The sequence below is a fragment of the Chrysemys picta genome, chromosome 4, assembly GCF_011386835.1.
Source record: "Chrysemys picta bellii isolate R12L10 chromosome 4, ASM1138683v2, whole genome shotgun sequence".
NCBI lineage: Eukaryota > Metazoa > Chordata > Testudines > Emydidae > Chrysemys > Chrysemys picta.
The window spans coordinates 64,044,901-64,067,753 of record NC_088794.1 but is presented as its reverse complement, the minus strand read 5'-3'; the positions used below and the strand labels follow the sequence as shown (position 1 = coordinate 64,067,753).

At 44.1% G+C, this 22,853-nt stretch overlaps 2 protein-coding genes across 5 annotated transcripts in view; one reads left to right on the top strand and one right to left on the bottom strand.

The window, feature by feature from the left end:
• Positions 1 to 2,393: 2,393 nt before the first annotated feature.
• CCDC73 (coiled-coil domain containing 73) overlaps positions 2,394 to 22,853 on the bottom strand; it is a 158,717-nt gene continuing 138,257 nt past the window's right edge. The window contains exons 1-3 of one of the 2 annotated variants that reach the window (XM_042857282.2): positions 16,301 to 16,682; positions 13,547 to 15,127; positions 2,394 to 3,042 (exon numbers count right to left, since the gene is read on the bottom strand). In XM_042857282.2, the coding sequence (XP_042713216.2) occupies positions 2,870 to 3,042; positions 13,547 to 15,017 (1,644 nt within the window). In that variant the 5' untranslated portion in view covers positions 15,018 to 15,127; positions 16,301 to 16,682 and the 3' untranslated portion in view covers positions 2,394 to 2,869. Of the gene's footprint in view, positions 3,043 to 13,546; positions 15,128 to 16,271; positions 16,683 to 22,853 lie in introns of those variants that run through there. The other variant, XM_065592461.1, reaches the window with a different exon arrangement.
• LOC135983063 (uncharacterized) lies at positions 3,041 to 21,557 on the top strand. Of its 3 annotated transcripts, none has more exons than XM_065592464.1 (2): positions 3,041 to 6,182; positions 8,131 to 21,557. In XM_065592464.1, exon 2 carries the CDS (start codon positions 8,462 to 8,464, stop codon positions 11,147 to 11,149), a length of 2,688 nt encoding a protein of 895 aa, XP_065448536.1. In that variant the 5' UTR covers positions 3,041 to 6,182; positions 8,131 to 8,461; the 3' UTR covers positions 11,150 to 21,557. The 3 variants fall into 3 exon arrangements, with proteins under 3 accessions (XP_065448536.1, XP_065448535.1, XP_065448534.1); XM_065592463.1 differs by having other exon boundaries at positions 8,128 to 21,557; XM_065592462.1 differs by having other exon boundaries at positions 6,938 to 21,557.

Here is a 22,853-nt window from a genome sequence, read left to right as displayed (position 1 = left end):
AGTGTATGGATGCTTAATACATGGTTATATACAATTCCTTGATTTTTCCCCACCCCCCACCCTGTAATCTTAGGTGCACTTGTGTAGTATCTTGTACTATTTTTGTCATTCGTATATATCCTATTTTCCATGTTGTTGTGGTCCAGGTCATCCTTGACTTAGACTTTTATATGGTACATTCTTGCCTGTCTTATCCAAATACATGGCTTATTTAGTCAGCAGCCATATCTTATACAATTTTTTTCAACCACTACACATACATCCTTGCATATAATTCATGGGGTCAGGTAGTTATGAAATGTGTTAGCTATGAAATATTTCAAGTATCCCAGCAAATTTTCTCTATTGCTGTTATACCTAGTTTGCAGTATGCTTTGTGAAAATGGTACAATGATGTACTCCACTTCTGATAGAAATGACTACTGGACTATGGCTGGCACACACAGTACTACAAAATACCACAAATGTATGTAAGGGCTAGTCTACACTAGAAGCACTATAGTGCATCTGAAGAAGACGCTTTATGCCAATGGGCGAGATCTCTCCCCTCAGCATAATAAAACCACCTCTGAGAGGCGGTAACTGTATCGGCAGGAGAAGCTCTCCACTGACAGCGCTGTCCACGCCGGTGCTTAGATTGGTGTAACTTACGTTATTTAGGGGGGTGGCTTATTTACAACTCTGACCTAAGTTATACCAACATAAGTGGTAGTGTGTATAAACCCTAAGGTTGTAGAAAAGCTGTATGGATTGTATTTGAGACAGTCTAATTAAATGATCATATATATTATAATACATAAGTACAAGGGCCAGAATTAAGGTTTTACCTTTGTAATTTCCTGGTTTATGACTGTTTAACTATCCAACTTTAATAGCCTCTATTTTTTCTAGGTTTACTTAAAAAAAAAATCTATATAGCAGAAATGACTACATCACCAGAGGGTCTGATCTCATGCACCTTACGAGGTCTTCATGAGAGAGCTGCTCTCCTTGTAGACCTTAGTTGTGCAGCTTTTACCTTTCAAGATGCAGTGAATGAGACATGTCTCATAATTATTAACTGGAGCAGGAAATGTTTCAGAATTAAAGGGCTCAACTAAATAAAAAAATACCCCCTAGCTTTCCTTTTTTTTCCTCCCAGATGAATGTATTTAGTCTGAGCTAGAATACAATTTATTCAGTGTGCTGTAGCACATAACTGGTACAGTAGTCTATATGATAGCAATATAAGTTGTTAGTGATCAAGAACACCTCTTAACTATTTTTAATCCTCCAGCTCCCCTTCTTTATGCCTATAAAAGTTATAGTCTTGAGGAAATAACTTATTACAATTGTAATACCAAAACAAATGGGAAGAGGCAGAAGCAAAATCCCAGGCTGGGGCTTTATAGATTCAACACTTTGAAATGCACCTGAAGTCAGCAAGATGCACTGGTTATGTCTCACATATGTCTAATCCACAAAGGCAAGTGGCTACATTCTCCCCCAGTGGAAGTCTTCGCTTGGATTTCATGAATAGCCCTAGGTAGACCACAGTTCAGTAGTGTAGTCTAGAAGTGACAAAAGTGTGTATAAATGCAGTCAGAGGTGTGTATGTTAAAGGAAATGCTGCAACCTCTTGTCTAGCTGTAGCTAAGACATGTTGGTCTACTATTTTAACTAAGGGCAGAAATAGCATTTCCACTCATTAAAAGGAATGGATATAATCTCCGCCAATTTATCCAGGTGCTTCTCCCTACCACTCAGCATTAACTTCAGTTCATCTTTATCCTTATTCCTATGTCTTTCACATGTGGAAAGAGCAAACACATTGGAACCTGAGTTAGGCAAAAGAGAGATCTGAGTATCATGAGCATATTGCTGCGCATGCAGCCTAAAACAACTCAACTTTCACCAGTGGCCTCATGTTGGTTGAAAAAATACTGATAACATGGAAGTAGTGTTTTGAGAGGCTGAAGAGTTGTTCAATACAACCCTTTGAGATTTATCCAAAAGGAAGGAATAGTGCTACTAGAGAACAGGTGAGCCAATGGTGCTGAAATAGTATTGAAAGTGATCCAATAAAATCAGTAGACCTCTAACCTTGGTCTATCAGATGAAGATATCAGTATAATTATCTCTACATAACCAGACCAATAGGATCCAGCTGACTGCCCACCATCTTCTCAGTAATCATTTCCAAAGTGGAAGGTCCAAGATGGTTAATTCACAAGTTGTCACCAAAAAAAAAATCACCCTTGAAGGTATGTTTAATATTGTGCCTTAGAACTTGTCTCTTTGAGACAGAAACCAGACTCAGCCCTTTTCTTCAAGTTTTTACATACAGTGTTACGTACCACAGAGATCTCCAAAATGCAACATGAAACATGGCTAGTTTAATCTTATATGACAAATTGACCCTAGAGAATGACAGGTTTCTTCTTAATTCTCTGCTTATGCATACATTGATGTATACCAATGTGAATATTCTGCCTTATCAAACAAAGATGATAATGAACAAATTCAAAAGCAATGAGTAATATATATTTTATTGCAGCATAGAACAAACTAGCTAACAGATACTGCAATTCATATATATTGTGAATTATTTTATTAGATAAGTAAACAAAAGGAACATAATGTGCTTGTCTTCCTATATTGTAGGTGATCATTTTTATTGAGGTGCATAATGAACTACCTCACCCTCTCCTCCCAAAACAGACTGGCTAGCATCTGCTTGATTTATATGCTGTGACTTTTTCCTGCTGTTTTCTATCAACATTAATTGTGAAAAATGGTGCCATGTTGCCCTCTTGATATTATTTTGGAGATCGACTAGGTCTTAAAGCATCCAGAGGCATACAGTTCTACACATATCTGTGGAATTAGCTCACCAAGGTCTGCTCGGCAATATTTTTAATTGACTTACATGTTCTGTGGGAAAAGAATCATCATAAAAAGTCTTTGCTATTGCATTCCATTCTTCACTGGGATCTCTCTTGGGACCTCGATGGATACTTGAGGTATTCAAAGTGTCAGCAACTCTGTTAATACTGGTAGAATCTGATTGACAAAAAGGAAATGGTAACAACTGCAATTCATTTTCTAGGCACTAATTTTAGAGTCACTAAACTTCTGGTTTATCTCTGATCTTAAGAATCACAAGTGTTTTAAATCACAGAATTTTTGTTTTGATTTTACCTCATTTATACTTTGTTTTTCTACACTGATCTTACTGCCAGAAATTCTGTTTCAGTAGAAGAGCAGCAAGAATGATTTTTTTCAATAAAGTTTCCATTTTAATAAAAAATACTGTTTACCATTTCATTTCTATAATGCATTACAAAAAGTCCCAGTATGAAAATAAGATATTTTTGGTAAATAATTGCAATGAAGAGGAAGTTACTCACCTTGTGCAGTAACAATAGTTCTGTGAGATGTGTGTCCGTAAAGGTGCTCCATGGCAGCTGCTCTTGCATCCCTGCGCTGCTGATAGAATTTTGGTAGCAATGTTCATTCACCCCACATATGTGCTGTCCCCTCCTCGTACTCTGCCAGGAGGCTAACCAGCACGCCCTGGTGAATCCCCCTCAGTTCCTCCTCTACCACAGAGTCCTTGACAAGAACTGCTAAGTAAGGGGAGGAGGGTGGGTCATGGAGCATCCCTAGGGACACAGATCTCAGAGAACCATCTTTACTGCACATGGTGAGTAACTTCCTCTTCTTTGAGTAGTGTCCATATGGGTGCTCCACTGTAGGTGACTCCTGAGCAGTATCCCTAATGGGAAGCTGGGATTTTGGAGCTGTTATGGATGACAATACTGCGGAGCCAAAGACTGCATTGGAAGCAGACTCCGCAGTAATCATAGAGTGTTCTGAGAAGGTATGCGCAGACTCTCAGGTTGTCGCCATGCAGATTTCTGAGATGGGGACATTCTTGAGGAACGTGACAGAGGAGGAAACAAATTTTGTGGAGTGTGTGTGGATTCCAGATGGCGATACTATGTTGTGATCCTGATGGTGTTTGATACAATTCGAGACCCATTTGGAGAGTCTCTGGGCCGATATCGTTGCACCATTAGACCTTTCCATAATGGAAAGGGAAAGCTTAGATTTCCTAAAGGCCTTTGTCCTGGCCAGGTAAAAGGCCAGGGCTCTCCTAACATCTAGGGTGTGCAGTATAGCCTCTTGTTATCGCAGTGAGGATTAGGGTAAAAGGATGGGAGGTGAATCAGTTGGTTTATGTGAAAAGATGAGGTCATCTTGGGGATGAACTTTGGCTGCAGTCTGAAAGTAACCTTGTCCCGAAATAATATTGTATAAGAGGGTAGGAGGGGTGCCATTAGTGCTGCTATCTCCCCTATTCGCCTTGCTGAGGTGATTGCCACCAGGAACACTGTCTTCTTAGGCAGGTATGTGAGCTAACAAGTGGCCCTGGGTTCAAAGGGTGGCTTAGTCAGGCTCTTTAGTATTACATTGAGGTCCCATATTGAGGTGGGGCATCTGGGTTGGGGAAAAAGATTTACTATATCCTCAAGGAATTGTTTTGTAGTTGGGTGCGAGAGCACTGAGAATTCCTCTATTTCTTCATAAAAGGCTGCTATGACTGCTAGGTGAACTTTGAATGAACTAAGAGAGAGTCCTGATTTCTTGAGTCAGTATATACTGTACCATTGGGAGAGTAGCAGATGGGGAAATTTGCTTGGAATTACACCAAACCAGAAATCTAGTCTGCTTTTGCAGGTAAGTAAACAGGGTAGCCAATTTCATACTATGTAATAACACTCCCCATACTTCCTGAAAGCAGGATCTTTATATGTGCTGGAACCATGAAGGAGCCAGGCCTTGAGTTGGAGTATCCACAGGTTGGGGTGGAAAGTGTTTCCTTCGTTCTGCGAGAGGAGGTATGGAGAGAGACTAGCAGACATGTTGCCAGCTGTGACAGGTAAGGGTATCATATCCGTCTCAGCTAGATGGGAGCAATCATTAATACAATTGCTCTCTTTATTTTTAATAGGACTTTCAGCGATAGAGGAAATGTGGGAAAGGCGTATAAACGGCCCTTGTCCCATGAGAGAAAGAAAACATTCCTAGTGCTGACCGAGGCCTGCCTTGGAGAAGTAGCATGGGCATTTCTTGTTCAGGTAAGTGGTGAACAAGTCTATTGTTGGTGTCCCTCACTGTCTGAAAAACTACTGAGTTATCTCCCATTTGTGGTTGTGTAGGAACTTGCATCTGAGACTCTCCACTGTCGTGTTCTGCACTCCTGGTAGGTAGGCCATTGATACTGTAATGCACCAGTTCCATAGCATTAGTGCTTCCTCACAAAGGGAAGGTAATCTGGCACCCATTGATGATTTATGTAGTACATACATGCTAGGTTGTCTGTCATGACCCTTGTGTGTGTACCTCTAATCAGCAGAAGGAAATAAGCACATGCATTCCTGAGTGCTCTGAATTTGAGGACAGTGATATGAACACATGCCTCCGTGGGTGACCACTTGCCCCATGTTGTGAGGTTGTTGAGATGTGCTCCCCATCCTATAAGGGATGCGTCAATGGTGAGGAGTAGTGCCGGAGGGGGGTTGGGCTGTGCAAACGAGATCCCCGTCAGATGTTTGCTGGGTCCTTCCACCACTTCAAGGATTGCTTGACTTTGGTGGGTAATGATAGGGGCTTGTCTAGGCTGTCTCTGATTGGCCTGTAAACTGAGGTGAACTATGACTGGAGACACCTCATGCAAAACCTGGCATAAGCTATCACAGATGTATCTACAGCCATGGGCCCCAACAGTTGAAGGCAGCGTCTGGCTGATATTTGAGGGCTGGTTTGCACTGGCTCCTCAAGCTGTTCCACTCTTATAGAATCTGTTTTGTGGGAGGAGCGCTCTCACTCGGAGAGAGTCGAGATTGGCTCCTATGAACTCTAATCTCTGTACTGAGGTTAACATTTATTTTTGGACATTGATTTGTAGGCCCAGGCTTCTGAACAAGCCCATAGTCATATGGGTAACCTGCAGAGTTTGGTCGAAGGAACGAGCCCTGATGAGGCAGTTGTCTAAACCCCCATTTAGATGGGGACAGATCATGATTCCCTGGAAATGAAGATGAGCTGCCACTACAATGAGGACCTTGGAGAATACTCTGGGAGCCGATGATAGCCCGAAAAGGAGTACACTGTACTGGTGGTTGTCGTGTCTTGGGGTAAATATGAGGAACCCTCTGTGGGATGGTAAGATTAAAATAAGCATCCTGAAAGTCGAGGGGTAAAAAAGTCTCCCTGTTCCAAAGCTGGAATAATCGCTGTTAGAATGACCATCTTGAATTTTTGAGCCTTGGCAAACTTGTTGAGTGCTCTGAGGTCCCATAGATGGATCTCCAACCCCACTTCTTTTTTACTGTAAAGAGTAAAAACCTTTGCCTCCTACTTGCTGAGGTACTGGTTCTCTGGCTCCTACACAGAGAAGGTGATCTATCTCTTGTCACAATAGACTCTCATGAGGCAGGTCCCTGAAGAGGGATGGGGAAAGGTGTTGCAGGGACAGAGTGAGAGATTGGATAACATCTGACAAATTGGTGCTAGAGATCAACCTCAATGGGTATTCCATTCATTTTTTCTCCGACAAAATGAATGGAATACCCATTGAGGTTGATCTCTAGCACCAATTTGTCAGATGTTATCCAATCCCAGGTGCTGTGGAACAGAGCAAGGTGGCACCCAAAGGGATGTGAAGGGTTGTTTAGCATCAGATGGTATTGGAGGGAGTGGTCTGTTGGTGCCCTGACTAATCTGTCAAAATTGATGTTCTGAAGTGGATGGTTGGGAAGAGGAAGGCTTTGTGCCCAATGGTTTTCAGTTTGAGAATCTGGACTTTTTCCTTTCATAAAAGCATTGGGTTTGATAGTGTGCTGTGCACGATTTAAGTGAGGGCTGAGGACTGTATTTTCTCTTCTGTCAGGTGTACAAATCCCCAACAACCAAAGAGTAGCCCTGGAGTCTGTGTGTGTGTGTGTGTGTGTGTGGAGGGATGCGTCCGTCTTTTCTGCAAACAATTTGGTGCCTTTGAAGGGAAGGTCCTCTGTGGTTGTCTGTACTTCTTTGGGGAAGCCAGATAAATGTAGCCAAGAGGCTCATCGCATCACAATTGCTGTGAAGATGGATCGTGCTGCAGAATCGCCTACGTCGAGCACTGATTGAAGTGCCATCTTGGCTACCAGTTGTCCTTTGATAATGGCCCTAAACTGATCTCTGTGTTATTCCAAAAGCTGATCAATAAACAAATTGAGTTTGGAGTAATTGAAGTAGTCATATTTTGCTATTAGAGCTTGGTAATTTGCGATATGGAATTGTAGTGTGGCAGAAGAATAAGCCTTTCTTCCAAAATGGTTGAGGCGTTTCCAATATTTATCATGTGAGGTGGACTTTGCCTAGTGCTGACGACCTCTGGAGTTCACTGCATCCACAACAATCAAATTAGGGGGTGGATGGGAGAAAAGAAACTCTGTGCCCTTGGCTGGGATGTAGTATTTCTTATCAGCTCGCTTACAGATTGGCGCGACCGATGCAGGGTCTGCAATATCATCTTGGCTGGATCCAAGAAAGAAGAGGAGTGTAAAATGTCTATTAGCTTATGGTGTGATTCTTTTACCTCTAGAGGCAATTGCAAAGTATCTGCCACCCTCTTAGGTTTTGAAAGAGTTTAATGTTGTCTGTAAGAGAGGGCAGAGGGAGGCATCTCTGCCTCATCTGGTGAGGAGGATGAGATGGCGGAGGGGGACGAAATGTTGGTCAGTGGTGGGACCCTATTTGTCAAGTATCACATGGTTAGAGTTAGAGTTGGCCACAAAATTTCCATTAAAAAAGTCAATGGAAAATGACTTACACAGTAAGGCCCAATGCTGCAAAGACTTTCCACGCTGTGAGTAGTGCCATTAAGCACATGCCTAAATCTTTGCAGGATCAGGGCTGAAGTCTATTTTCTAAACCAGTCAGCGTAGTCAGTTAGTGTTATGAGTCAATGTTGATACAGCAAAGTAACAAATATCAATCATTTAGTACAGTAGCAAAAGTTATTACCTTACTATGAATATACATATGTGCTTTGCCTTGGCATTAATTTTTATAAATGCTTTCACATGTATGTACCAGCAGGAGACCTTAGTCTACTGCACCCCGTGGACGGCGCTTCCTGCAGTAAGTGACTGGGGAGCAGTAAAACGAAGGGGGATTGACGGGGACCAGGCCTGCTGAAGAGTGGGAGAGAGACGGTTATTACCCCTGGGAGTGTGTGACCAGCGAGAAGGACTTTTGCAGTAACAGGGTCCCCCGGGGGGATCGCAGCGAGTGGTCCCAGGGGCGGAGGAGTCTGCAGCTCGACCCTGGCAAAGAGGCGGTGACCTCGAGAAGGGCTGGCACACTAGGGGGCCCCCTGGGAACTGTGGGGAGCTGTGAGCACACAGGCCGGTGAGTGGCCAGCAGGAAGATGTATGCCAAGCGGCTTAAGAGCGACCTGGTGGAGCTGTGCAAGCAGAGGCGGCTGCGCATTGGGAGGCTCACCAAAGAACAGCTCATTGCCCAGCTGGAGGCGGAAGATCGCGCGAATGAACTGATCCCTGTGTCTCAGGGAAGCAGCCTGGCAAATGCAGCGCAGGCACCAGTGTCTGTCCCAGCTGGGAGTGGTCAGCCGGCTGCTGAGGGCTTCCCGAGACCCCTCCTTCCTATGCCTAGGGGAAGGGTGGGGAGGAGCCCAGCAAATACCGAAGGCGCCGTGACCCCCCCGGCCAGCAGGGGATCCCCCCGGCGAAGCCCGCCGGCCAGCAGAGGATCCTCCCGGCGACGTTCAGCATCCGTGGAGCGGAATTGGCTGGAATGGGAGAAAGAGCTAAAACTGAGAGAGCTGGAGGATCGTGAACGACAGAGACAGCATGAACGGGAGGAGAATGAGAGACAGAGACAGCATGAAGAGAGACAGAGACAGGAGAATGAGAGACAGCGTCAGCATGACCTGGAACTGGCGAGATTGAAGGGCAGCGAACCCCCGGCTGCGGTGAGTGAGGGGGGACCCAGGACTGCACGGAGCTTTGATAAGTGCATCATGGCCCCATACCAGGAGGGGGAGGACATGGATGACTTCCTGGAGGCCTTTGAGACGGCCTGCGAGCTGCACCGGGTTGATCCCGCGGACAGACTCCGGGTCCTTACCCCCTTACTGGACCCCAAAGTCGTGGCATTGTACCGCCAACTGGGAGAGGCAGAGAAAGGGGACTACGAACTATTCAAAAAGGCCCTGCTACGTGAGTTTGGGCTGACTCCTGAGATGTACCGGGAAAGGTTCCGGAGTCAAGATAAAACCCCTGAGATCTCATATCTGCAACTAGCCGTCCGCATGGAAAGATACGCCAGCAAGTGGGCTGGTGGGGCCCAGACGAAGGAGGACCTGATTAAACTGCTGGTACTGGAGCAACTGTATGAGCGGTGCCCATCCGACCTGAGGCTGTGGTTGGTGGACAGAAAGCCAGAGAACCCGCGACACGCCGGGCAGCTGGCTGATGAGTTTGTAAAGAGCCGGTCAGGGGGTGGCAGGGAGGAGCCCCAAAGGAACAGGCCCGCCGCGATGCAGAGAGAGAGTCACCCTGGGACCTCCCAAAGGGGGAATATGGGGAATCCCCTCCCACGGGGAATGCCCAGCATCAGGGACAACCGACCGGCTCGAGGGGACCCACGGGACCTGAGCTGCTATTACTGCGGCCGAAGAGGCCACGTTCGGGCCCAGTGCCCCAAGCTCAAGGACAGACTGAGCAGACCGAACCCGCACCGGGTTAACTTGGTAGAGGCCCAGACGGACGAGGGGCAGGCTTCCCACGCAAGAGGGGCTGGCAGCTTATCAACTGCTCAAGAGAGAGAAGGGCCCCCGGCCAGCTTCTCTGGGGGGCCAGATGCTCCGGATTCAAAGTTCTCCGTTTACAGGGTTGGCGCGGGGCTGTCCCTGCGGGGCGAGTGCCTTGTTCCCCTGGAGGTGGATGGGAAGAAAGTTTATGGATACTGGGACACGGGCGCAGAGGTGACACTTGCCCGGCCCGAGGTGGTGGCCCCAGATCGGGTGGTGCCCAACACCTTCCTGACCCTGACCGGGGTGGGCGGGACCCCATTCAAGGTTCCCGTAGCGAGGGTACACCTGAAATGGGGGGCCAAGGAGGGCCCCAAGGACGTGGGAGTGCACCACCATTTGCCCACTGAGGTGTTGATGGGGGGGGACCTAGAGGACTGGCCAAGCAGCCCCCAGACCGCCTTAGTTGTGACCCGCGGTCAGAGCTGGCGAGGGGCACTGCGCCCTGGCCTTGGGGGGGGTGCCTTGCCTGAGGCGCAGGACCCTAACCTGGTGGGGAGGGAACGCCCAGGGACACGGCTCAGGGAGGCTGCAGCTTCGGACCCAGCGGGCGAGAAAGAGCAGGTGGCCATCCCTGTCCCAGCTGCTGAGTTCCAGGCCGAGGTGCAGAAAGATCCCTCCTTGCGGAAGATAAGGGACCTGGCCGACCTCAATGCGGTACAGACCATGGGACGAGGTGGCCGGAAAAGGTTCCTGTGGGAGAAGGGGTTCCTGTACCGAGAATGGGCTCCCCCAGGGAAAATGGAGTCAGGAGGGATCAGGAGGCAGCTGGTGGTACCCCAGAAGTATCGCCGCCAGCTGCTGTGCCGGGCCCATGACATTCCCCTCTCAGGGCACCAGGGAACCTGGCGTACCCAGCAGAGGCTGCTACGGAGCTTTTACTGGCCTGGGGTCTTTGTTACTGTCCGACAGTACTGCGGATCCTGTGACCCCTGTCAGAGGGGGAGGAAGGCCTGGGACAAGGGGAAAACAGCTTTAGGACCCTTGCCCAGCATAGAGGAGCCTTTCCGGAGGGTGGCCAAGGTAAAAAGGGCGGCTCTAAACCAAGAGAGCCCAACGCACAGACCTCCAGACTGGAGCGCTGGGAGAAGACCACAGCCCAGTTGGAGCCCCAGAGGTATGGGGGTGGGAAAAGGGCCCAGGCCGCATAAACCTTCCCACATGCGAACTGCGAGTGCCATCAAGCACCCCCGACCTAAGGGGGGGCGTGAAACTGGAGGGGCCTGGTGTAATTCTCACCAAGGAATGGGAGGGATGTGGGGGCATCCATGGGAACGGGGGTAGGTTCGAACTTCCCCGGGTCACTGGCTAAAGTGACCCTGCTCAGTTCGGTCTCGAAGGGGGGGAGAGATGTGACGAACTGGGCCTGTTCTCACTGTGGTCTGTGAATGCTGACAGGGGAGTGGGGCTGGGATAGTCTGCATTGGAGGATGGGATCTGCCCGAGGGCGCATACCTGAGTGTGTAACATGAGAACCCAGGAAGGGGTTGAAGGCCAGGTGACTCCTGAGCCCGGGAAACTGAACAAAGGCTGTGGGAGGGGTCGCTGAGGGAGAGTGCTGGAAGCGAGCTGGAGAGATGGCTGGGAGACAGAGATGGCTCTGACACCCCCCCCCCCCCCGAAGGGGGGTGGGCTGGAATACCCTGGGACCCCAAGCTGGACTTAACTGAGGGGGTCCTGTTGTCTGTGCCTGCAAGACCTGTCTTGGACTGTATTCCTGTCATCCAAATAAACCTTCTGCTTTACTGGCTGGCTGAGAGTCATGGTGAATCGCAGGAAGCCGGGGGTGCAGGGCCCTGAGTCCCCCAATACTCCGTGACAGGCTCCAGCCCACTTCATCAGATGCATAGAATGGAACATACAGTAAGAAGATATTTATGCATACAGAGAACATGAAAAGGTGGAAGTACCCATACCAACTGTAAGAGGCTAATTAATTAAGAGAAGCTATTATCAGCAGGGGAGAAAAACTTTTGAAGTGATAATCAAGATGGCCCATTTTGGACAGTTGACACAAAGGTGTGAGGTTACTTTAACATGGGGAAATAGATTCAATTCGTGTAATGACCAAACCATTCCCAGCTCTATTCAAACCTAACTTAATGGTATCTAGTTTGCATATTAATTCAAGTTCAGCAGCTTCTCATTGGAGTCTGTTTTTGAAGCTTTTCTGTTGCATACAGTTGGTATGGGTACTTCCACCTTTTCATGTTCTCTGTATGTATAAATATCTTCTTACTATATGTTCCATTCCATGCATCCGATGAAGTGGGCTGTAGCCCACGAAAGCTTATGCTCAAATAAATTTGTTCGTCTCTAAGGTGCCACAAGTACTCCTGTTCTTTTTGCTGATACAGACTAACACGGCTGCTACTCTGAAGCTTTTACAATTTTAGTTTTTCTTTCCTTTTCCCCTATTTCCTTCCTTGTTTGTTTATTTTTACTTGCTGTGTCTTGTTTGCTTTTTTAAAATCATAAATTTTTTGGAGCAGTGACTAAGGGTAACATTTTCAAAAGTGCTGAGGTAATTTTGGAGGGAAGTCACTGGAACTTAAGCACCTAAATCATTTAGGTGCATTTGAAAATTTTACCCTATAACTCTTATTTTTTTCTAAAGCACCTAGCACAATTTTGGATGCTGTAAAAATAATACATTATTTTTTTCTTAACATAGAGAAACAAAAATTACCTCTAACTGCTATCTTGATAAAAGATTATTTGGAGTTTAAAAACAGCACTTCTCATTAAAGTAATCAAATCTAATTGGTAGATTTATTACAAAATAAATTACATCTATGATATATGCTTTTTCTTTTTCACATTTTACTAGACTAAGTTTACAAATGTTTATAGCAAAGTTCATATTTGTTATTCGCCCAGCTTTTGTGTATGCATAATATTGTTCAGCAAATAATCACCAAATCACCAAAAGCCTTCTAATGGGCTCACTTGTTTTTCTTTCCCAAAGCATCAAAGGATAGAATCTTCTCCTTTCTCATTTTTTGCCATTTTCTGTTTATTTTGTGTGCGTGAGTGTTATCTGGATTAATGACATACACTAATATAACCAAACAAGCTGTTTATGGGCCCAATTCTAAGAGGCACAGAGCACCCCACAACTAACGTTAATTTCTGTGAGAACTGAGGGAAGTGAAAACTTTCCAAGAGGTACTCAGCACCTCCCATGATCACACTTTTATCCCCAAACTAGTACTGTGCTTAGTCTTTATGATTGGGGGCCCCTCTTGCATCAGAATCCAGTAGCATGGATGCAGCTATCCACATTAGGGGATCATGATGCAGGATTGAGATCTAGGTCTCTGAGCAGTGATGATGATTGCTATAGAAATTCCTATGAGAATTACATTTAGTTATCCTGGCACTGATTTTGTTTTACAAAGGGAGGGAAGGGATAAAGTTTATTTATTCAGATAATAGAATAAACACAGAATAGGTCACTTAATTGCATCTATAATGTGGGTTAGTTGAGAAATCTCAACATCTTAGTAGGTCAAATCTAAGTTTCAGAGATAATAGCTAAAATTATCAAAAGGTTTACATTTTTCCTCTGATACTACTTTACATTGAATAGAGAACTTCCATATTTAATGTTTTTCCTACCTACATATTCACTATTATGTTCCTCTTATACTTTAAAATGTAAATAATTATTTCTCTTACCTAGTCCTGTTTCTTTCATGACAGCATTTATGCTCAAATTTTGACACTGTGCTTTTGAAAGAATCTTTTTGTTTTCTGATATACATAGTAGTTTCTCTTTCAAATGGAAAGGCCCTTCGGAAGTTGAAGCCCACGCTGTTTGACTTTCAACTTGATTTACTCTCAACCAAGGACTGAGATCTGAAAAACTTAAGTATACTGGAGTTTTCTCAGCTTTTTTATCTGAAGTTGAAAGATCAAAGGATGACCTTCCACTTCTGTTTACTAAATCTCCAGATGTCCTTATGAGTAAAGAACATGATTCTTCCAGGCGACCTTCAGCAATTTTCTCTCCTGGAACTGTACTATTTAATGACTCTCTCTTTGCTCTTAACAATGAATTCTCTAGTGCATTATCATTAATCACAAGGGATTGTCCATCCTTCCTTTTGGGTATCTGAAAATCATTTGCATGAACTTTTTCCCAGGACATTTGTTTATCGGTGGTAATTTTGTTTATAACCATTTGTTTATGAATAATAGTCTGAGAAGCACATATATTTTCAGTATTCAGAGGCAAAACAACATCTGTGCATGCATATGTATTTGTATCAGTTTCTGTCTGTCCAGAAATGTCTTGCTCACTTTGGTTGCTGTGCATATCATTCAGATTTGTCCATTTATCTGTTTTTTCAGTATTTAAATTGAAATTCTCTAACAGAGACATAATAGTGTTATTTTCTTTTGTATTGTCAGTGTTCACACTTACATTATCACAGAAAGTAGTAGGCAGAACTGGAGCATCACTTGCTGTATCACAAGTACTGTTCAGTGCACAGTTTCCATTAGTTGTGCTTGCAGTGTCACTGTGTTTCTCTTGAATATCTGTATGAATCTGTTTAAATTGAAATATATCTGAGGATATGCCACTGGTGCTTCGATTTAACAGATGAAGTGGTTCTGTTTTGTCTTGTTCATTATCTAAATAAATGTCATTAGACTCCTGTAAGTGACATTTCTGAAACTTTGTATGACTACTTTCTGTAACCTGAGACAGGATGGTAAAATTAAATTCAGCCATGGTTTGATGGTTGTCTGCAGTTCTCTCAGTTACAGGACTGTCTTCTATGCCAATAACCTGTCTGGATTCTTTGTTTGGTGCTTCATTTATAAAGACACCTTTGTCATCCTGTGTGGCATCTGCCTTATCATTTGTATTACAAACTAATTCATTTGAAGCATTGCCAAATATATGCTTGCTGGAGTCTGTCTGTTGACCTGCATCCATACTGCAGACACCAAATTCTTCAGTATTGTCAAGGAGCATCTTTCTTGTGTTCTCTGGGAGTTTTGCCAATGCACAAGATCTGTCCTGTGGCTTTAGTTCTGCACTTGCATTGTTTTTCTCCAAGAACGTTTTGTCTGTTTTTCCTATATTTGCTGTCTTTTTGCACTCAGCAACACATACTTCCGAGGTCTGTCCTTGAGTCATTAAATCAATATCTGTGCAGAGGGTTTTGCCTGAAGGAGCCTCCCTTTGCTTTTCTTCACAGTGGCTAGCAACGTTAACTTCATCCTTATAATTTTCAAGAAGTTGTAAATCTATTAGGATGAAAATATTATAGTGACAAAAACATCTGAATGTTAAATGTTTTGTTTTTTTGCAAAATGCAATTCACAAAGATGTATTGATATTTTCATTAATGTTCATTTTCCTCATACGTGAAATAGTTACAATTTTTTTTAAATATCAGAAAGTTCCTAGAGGCAAACATTGTATTCATGTACTTGACAAAATATTTATAATGTCCAAACAGAACAATATACTTACATTTTTGCCTATTTTTTAAAAAATGAAACTGTTAACTATTCTATGATTTGGTTGTAATACTATCCCAGTTGGTATTTGCCAGAATAGCTGATAATGGTCTCTGCAATGAAATTGCTTATAACCATATATTTAGCTATTTAACTTAAACAATTTCTTATGATTTTTTTTCATCCTATATGTAGCTTAAATAAAGTCACTAATTTACTGGTGTAATTTTTCTCTTAATCTTTCTGATCTATAACTCATCAACCCTATTTAAGGGACAGTGTTCATACCATAGGAACATGCCATCATTTACAGGTGGCTAAATAATGAAGAAAAGCTAAGGCATCTGATACTTACAGAAGCTGTTCACTGTAAATATACTCCAATGCTATGAACATTTCTATTAGATAGTAAGAAAAGAGAAGATTCAATAAACCACCATACAGTTATGAAGGTCTTAAAGTTTTGACTTTCCATTCCTGTCATTTTGGAGTCTGGGCTTAGATAAGTACCATTTCATGGGCAGGTTCAAAAACTAAAAAAAAAAGTTTTAGAAAGCTATATGAGGCATAAGTGTTTGTGGACGTGGCCTGCATGGAATAGTAATTATACCATTACATATTGAGCTATTGCAACCCTATCTTCAGCAGGGTGTACAGATAGAAGGGAAGAGTGTCTCCCTCCTTACGCTCCTATACTAGAGCTGGGGACAAGCAAGTTTCTCCGAACCGGTCCTCACATTGGCACAGAAAATACACCGCACCAGAAGGGATGGTGAGCATGCAAATTGTACCTGAGTGAGGCAAGCAGCTCCAAGAAGGATTGTGCCTATACTCAGAGCTTTGTGTACTTTAGCAAAGTGGCACCTACTGATACCAAGAATTTCATTAATTTATATTCTATTTGATTTTGAGCACTGAATCTCTCTCATCATAAAGTGTATTTGTGAGTATTTATACCTTTGGCAACAATGTTATATGTCTCTTCTATGCATCCACTTCCATTACTTTGTTCGGTCTGTACTTTATCAATGTCTGAAGAGCAGCCTACAATATTCTTTACTTCAATGTCATCTTCCTGTCCAGGACCAGAAATACTATAATTTTTGATTGTAGATTGTGTATACGCATCTTCTTTCGGACTAGTCTATCATAAAATGGTAGATATGGTTAACTTATTAATTAGAGATAAAATATATTAAGGTTACTTTATCAAAGTTTGATTAGATTTAACAGGAAGGGCCTCATTCACTTTTTTACTACACTGCTGTAAATCAGGAGTCATTCTTTTGAATTAAATGAAATTTCTTTGCTTACATACAGCAGTGTATCAGGCCCACAAGCTATATTCAGCAGGCAAGTTATTTGACTTCTAGGTTTTTCAGATGGGCAACTTTGCATGATGTAAATATTAGAAGAATTTTCAAAGGAAGGAGTGTTAATAAAATGTGCTAACTTCCTCACTAAAGAGGGCAGAGCTTCATCATACGATCCCAAATGACCTGTCCAATAATAAGCGAGGGCAGAAAAAGAAGACTGAAGAGAGCAGGGAATTGCTAATTACACAGACATGCACTTTTTCTTCACAAACTATTTGCTTTCTTTGTACGTCTCCTTTTGTCCCTGAAAAAGGGATAGGCACTTCTATTTACTTTTTTCTATAGGCCAGAGCCACAACTCCATTGACTTTTTCCACCTTGGGGTCTGATACCTTGTTTTTCCTCCATTCCTATGGATTTGTTTGAAGTCTCCTCTCCCTTTCTTTGCACATTGCCTGTCTCTTCCTCTGTTGCCTCTTTTCCTCCCATTCCCAGTATAGCCAAACTCAAACATTCAGAAATCATGAGTCAGGCCCCAAAAGTCATGAAAAAGGCTTTAAAATCACAACTTTGGGGGGGAAAAAACAGTATTGCATTCTTTTTATTTGCCTCTTGGTTTTGGAGACATTAGGGTGCACTTATGTCACATTTTTAAGCTTTTCTCATCAACCATGAAAGTGAGAAATACTTTCTTTTTAATGAAAGGGGAGGTTACTCACACTGTGCAGTAAATGGAGTTCTTGGAGATGTGTGTCCCTGTGGGTTTTCCACTTCAGGTGTGCTCAGACCCCATGCGCCTTTAATCAGAGATTTTTGGTAGTAATGCCGTTCAGCCTACACATGTGCCCCACTTCAAAGCTATATAAGACTGCATAGGTGAACAGCCCTCAATTCCTTTTCTACTTCATAATCTCCAAAGCAGAGGAAAAGGAGGGCAGGCAGTGGGGCACCCTAAGGGGGACACATCTCAAAGAACTCCAGTTACTGCACAAGGTGAGAAAGCTGCTCCTCTTCTTTGTGTAGCGTCCATATGGGAGCTCCACTTCAGGTGACCTACTGAGCAGAACCGTCAGCTGGAGGGGAGGCTACAGAGCCCAATCCAAGACTGAAGACAAGATTGTTTCCAACAGCTGCCTCTGATCTAGAAGACTTGATCACTGTCTAATGCTTGTATGTGTGGAGCATGCGCGATAGGTATCATAGGCTGGGGAGGCTGTGCCTCCCCAAACAGCCAGGCGTGCCACCGCCCACACTCTGCCCCCAGACATCCCTCCCCCGCTTCCTGCTCCATGCAGCTGGAGTCCAGTTTCCCTGTGGGGTGGCCCCAGCTTGGGCTGTGCCGCCCGCCCTCCCATCGTTATGGAGCTGGGGGGGAGCTGCGGCTGTGCCATGTGCCCTCCCAGTGCTCCAGGGAGCTAGCTTGGGACAGGGGCCTGGCAGCTGCAGTGGGGGGCAGCTCTGGGCTCTGATGGGTGGCACGGAAGGGAAAGGGTCTTGGGTGGAAGGGGCAGGGCTGGGTGCTAGCCTCCCTCCACCCGGTGGTTCACACACTGCCTGTGGTGTGAAGGTCCAAGTGGCAGCCTTAGAAATGTCCAGAATAGGAACACACTTGAGTAATGCCCTAGATATAGGCAGAGATCTCGTGGAATGGGCCAACACCCCAGAAAGAGTCTGTATGTCTGCAGATTTATAGCACAATATAATGCAATCAGAAATCTACCTGTAGAGTCTCTGGATGGAAATCGATGAACCTTTAGACCTATCTGCAATGGACACAAACAGTCTGGGTAATTTTCTACTTCACTTAGTTCTATCCAAATAAAAAGCTAAAGCTCTCCTAACATCCAAAGTATGCAAAGTGGCCTCTTCTCTAGACTGGTGCGGCTCTGGGGAAATAAATGAATAACTTGGTTGATGTAAAACTTGGACAACACCTTGGGTGAAAATTTAGGATGTGGACATAATGAAACTTTGTTCTTGAAAAATACTGTAAATGGATGCTCCACAATCAGAGCCTCTCTTTCCCCAACCCTTCAAGCAGAGTTGATAGCCACCAAAAAGGCCAGCTTCTAAGATAAATTAATGAGGAAAGAAGTAGCCATTGGCTCAAAAGGAGGGACCCATAAGACATCTAAATACTAAATTCAAATCCCAAATCAGAATGCACCCCTCAGAGGATTGGGGGAACCTTTTCCCCCAATCCTCTGAGAAACCTCAAAGTTGTGGGATGAGCAAAAACTGAGAATCTCTCAACCAGGAATGAAAAGCTGTTTTAGCTGCCAGGTGGACCCTGATAGAGCTCATAGATAATCCTGTCTTTTTCAGCTCAAGGAGGTAATCTAGAACAACTAAGAAGGAAGTGTGAGCAGATGGAATACATGTCTGGATATGCGAAAGGCTGAACCTTACCTGCAGAGGTAAGTATATCTCATGGAATCTTTTCTACTGTTCAGTAACACCTTTTCTACAGTTCAGTAACATCAGAACAAGTACACTCTATTCCCATGAGTCAAGTTTTAAGACAAAGAATCTTCAGGTTGGGGTGAAGAATCCAATTGGATCTTGGGAAAGAAAATAAGGAATGGATGGAAGGCTAATTGCCTGACAAATGGCTAAGAATCATGTAAGAATACTATATATGTTTGGGCCACACTGGAACTATTCATAGGATCCTGGATTTGTCCTGCTTGATTTTATTGATCATTTTCAGAAACAGCGGTTGAAGGAAGTACATATAGCAGGCCTCTTGTCCATGGAACAAGGAATGTGTCTCCTAAAGAGAGAGGGCCTAAGACCCTACTTGAGCAAAAGTGTTTGCATTTCAAGTTGTAGGTAACAGTATCAAAGAGGTCTATTTCTGGAACTCCCTAAATGAGAAAGATTTGACTGAGAATCTAAGAATCCAAATCCCAAACATAGTCCTGGGAGAAGTGCCTGCTGAGATTGTTAGCTATTCTGTTTTGTATCCTCGGGAGGTAAACTGCCGAGATAAGGCTGAAATTGACTATGCACCAGTTCCAGAGCTTTGGCACACAGGAAAGAAGAGCTGGCCCTTCCTTGTCAGCTGATAACCTGCATGTTCTTTATGTTGTCCATCAGGACCTTTTATGGACCTAATTCTGATTAAAGGCAAAAAGATACAGACATTCCTGACTGCCCTCAACCCAAGTAGGTTGATGTGTAGTCATGTCTCTTGGGCAGATCATTTGCCCTGAGTTGTGAGGGTCCCAAATGTGCCCCCCACCCATTAGAGATGCAAGTGTCTTGGTGACTGAAGGAGGAGGTAGAACAAATGGAATCCCCCCACAGACATTGTCATGGTCTTTCCACCAATTGAGAGAATCTTGTACTTGAGGAGAGACTGACATGACACCAGCTTGGTCAGGCTGTGTTTGTTTTTTTGGGTTTTTTTTTTTTTTTTGAAGTATAAACAGACCTGAGCTAGCTCTGGAAACATCAAAGGAAAAGCTTGGCATGTTGCATCACAAAGGTGCAAGCTACCATGTGTCCGAGCAGTTGAAGACAATTTCTTATAGATGTCTGTAGACTGATTTGAATTTTTGAGGTGAGATTTGTTAACATCAAGAATTTGTTGGAGGGAAGATAAGCCCTGGCTGATATCACATCTAAGGAGGTTCCTATGAACTCTATTGTTTGTACCAGGCTTAAGATGGATTTCTCTTTATTGAGCTGCAAACCTAGCTTGTGGAACAGGAATCTTGACATCTTTGTGGTAGTGAAAACCTCGTCAATCCTTGAGTAGCCAGGTATCAAGGTATAGGAAAACAATTATTGCTAAACATTAAAGGTAAGCTGCAACCGCTGCCAATATTTTTGAGAACACTCTTGGGTCAGACAAAAGGCCAAAGGGAAGTGATCCTGACCTATCAAAAACCACAGGAATCATTTATGAGACAGATGAATTGCTGTATGAAAGTAGGCATCCTGAAGGTCAAGGGCCAAAAGCCAATCCCCTGGTTCCAGCGATGGAATTATAGCTGCAAGAGTCAACTTCCTGAATGTTTGTGATTTCACAAAGTTGTTTAGGAGTCTTAAATCTAAGATCAGTCTCCATCCCCTGTTCATCTTTGGGGCCAGAAAGTAACTGGAGTAAAAGCCCCTCCCTCTGTACTGAACTGGAACTGATTCTATGGCTCCTATGCTCAGAAGGTTGTCAATTTCCTGTCTTAAGAGGTACTCTTGAGAGAGGTCCCTGAAGAAAGGGGGATGGGTAGCAGGCAATGAAGTAAAATGGATGGAGTACCCCAATCTGATAACCTACAGCACCCATTTGTCTGATATCTCTCCCATGCAGATTCAAAGTGAGAGAAATGGTCTCCATAGGGTGGGAGGTGGGTGGAATGGTGTAGATGCAACTCCATTTTGTGGGGTTCTTCTGGGCCCTCTACCAGCTCATTAAACCTGATGCTTAAATGATGATAGGAGCTCAGTAGTGGATACAGAGGATGTAGATGGTCCCTTCCTCTGAACCCTTGATTTCTTCCTGGGCAATTCATAAAGTCTCTGGAATCTTGAAAATGGAATGGGGCAAGATCTTTATGCCATTTGGGATCTGCTAAACTTTCATTTGCTTGTAGGCATGTAAATCCCAAGGGATCTCAATGTATCCTTAAAGGTGTACAACCATTCATCAGTGGCTTCAGCGAACAGTTTGAGACCATCGAAGGGAAGGTCCTCAGATGTCCCTTGGGAATTCAGCTAGCTGGAGCCAGGATGCCCTCTGCATGATCACTGCTTTGGAGATGGACTGAGCAGCAGTGCAAGCCATGTCCAATGAGGCTTGCAAAGATGTTCTAGCTAATAGTTAGCCCTCATAGATAATAGCCTGAAATAGCTATCACTGTTTAGCCAGCTCAATAAAGATGGTGAATTTGGCATAATCTGAGTGATTGTGTTTTGTCCTGACAGCTTGATAATTTGTGATCCTACACTGAAGAGTCAAGTAGGTCTTGCTGCCAAATAGATCAACATTTTTGATCTGTATTATATGGCATGGCTTTCATGTGTTATTGTCTGCCACGTTCACTGTCTCCACAACCAGGGAGTTCGGTGTTGGAGGGGTGAACAAAAATCTGTAGTCCTTAGCTGAGATGTAATATCACAGGGGTATGCTAGATGGATTTTAGCAGGACCCAACAAGGCCTCACTGATAGGCAGGGCAACTTGGGTAGAGGGAGTCCAGTGGAGGATATCCAGGAGCTTATGCTGCAACTCTCTGACCTCTTCCAGGAGTTAATGAAATGCATTGCGAATTCCCTAAAGATTCCCTTGGAAGTGTTTGAAGTAATCAGCTGTAGAAGATGAAGAAATATTTATTTGGAGAGTAGCACCTTTATCTGCCCTGGCTCACTGCTTCTCAAAGGACTCTTGTGCCTGAGGTAGTGGAGGGAAGGATAGGTGGAGTAGGAGAAAATGTCTTCCTCTGTTGTCCACACAAGAGAGACGAGGGGCATGGCAAATTTGTTATCGATATGCAGCCCAAGGATCCCAGTATGGTTCCCAATATGGTTACTAGAGGCAGTGTGAAAGGCATTGGACGTGGCATCCACTGGTGCTCAAACCAGGCTGGGCCGGCACAGGCTCATCTTTGATGGAACTCCCCTTTTTCTTGAAGGGGGAAGGTCCATCCCCTAAAAAGGGAAGGGATGAAAACCATCCAAAACTAGCAGCGTTTCTGGACTGATGGGAAAGGCTGTAATGAGAAGTGAAAGTGTGGAGTGATGACCAAGTCACTGCTTTACAAATGTCTAGAATTGGTGCTTGTGTCAGGAAAGCTGCAGAAGATGCCTGCACTCTAGTAGAACGTGCCAACACTCCACCTGGTGGGATGGTATTAGCCAGCTAGTGAATAAGTGATCCAGGAAGAGATTCTCTGAGTGGAAACTGGTTGGCCCTTAGCGCTCTCCAACCACTACAAACAGTTGTGTAGAGGATCTGAAAGATTGAGTATGCTCCAGGGAGAATGCTAAAGCCGTTCTGACAACCGATGAGTGAAGCTTTTCCTCATCCCTATGTGTATGGGGTTTCAGAAAAAAATGAATAGATTGCTTGTTTAACATGAAAATTAGAGACTACTTCTGTAAGAAATTTCAGTGAAGAGTGAAGATAAATTTTATCTTTATGGAAAACTGTATAGAGAGGTTCTGACACCAGAGTTCGCAACTCACCCGCCC

What these genes read in the sequence shown, in the direction of transcription:
- LOC135983063 (XM_065592464.1), top strand. Translation starts at nt 8,462, where the DNA reads ATGTATGCCAAGCGGCTTAAGAGCGACCTGGTGGAGCTGTGCAAGCAG.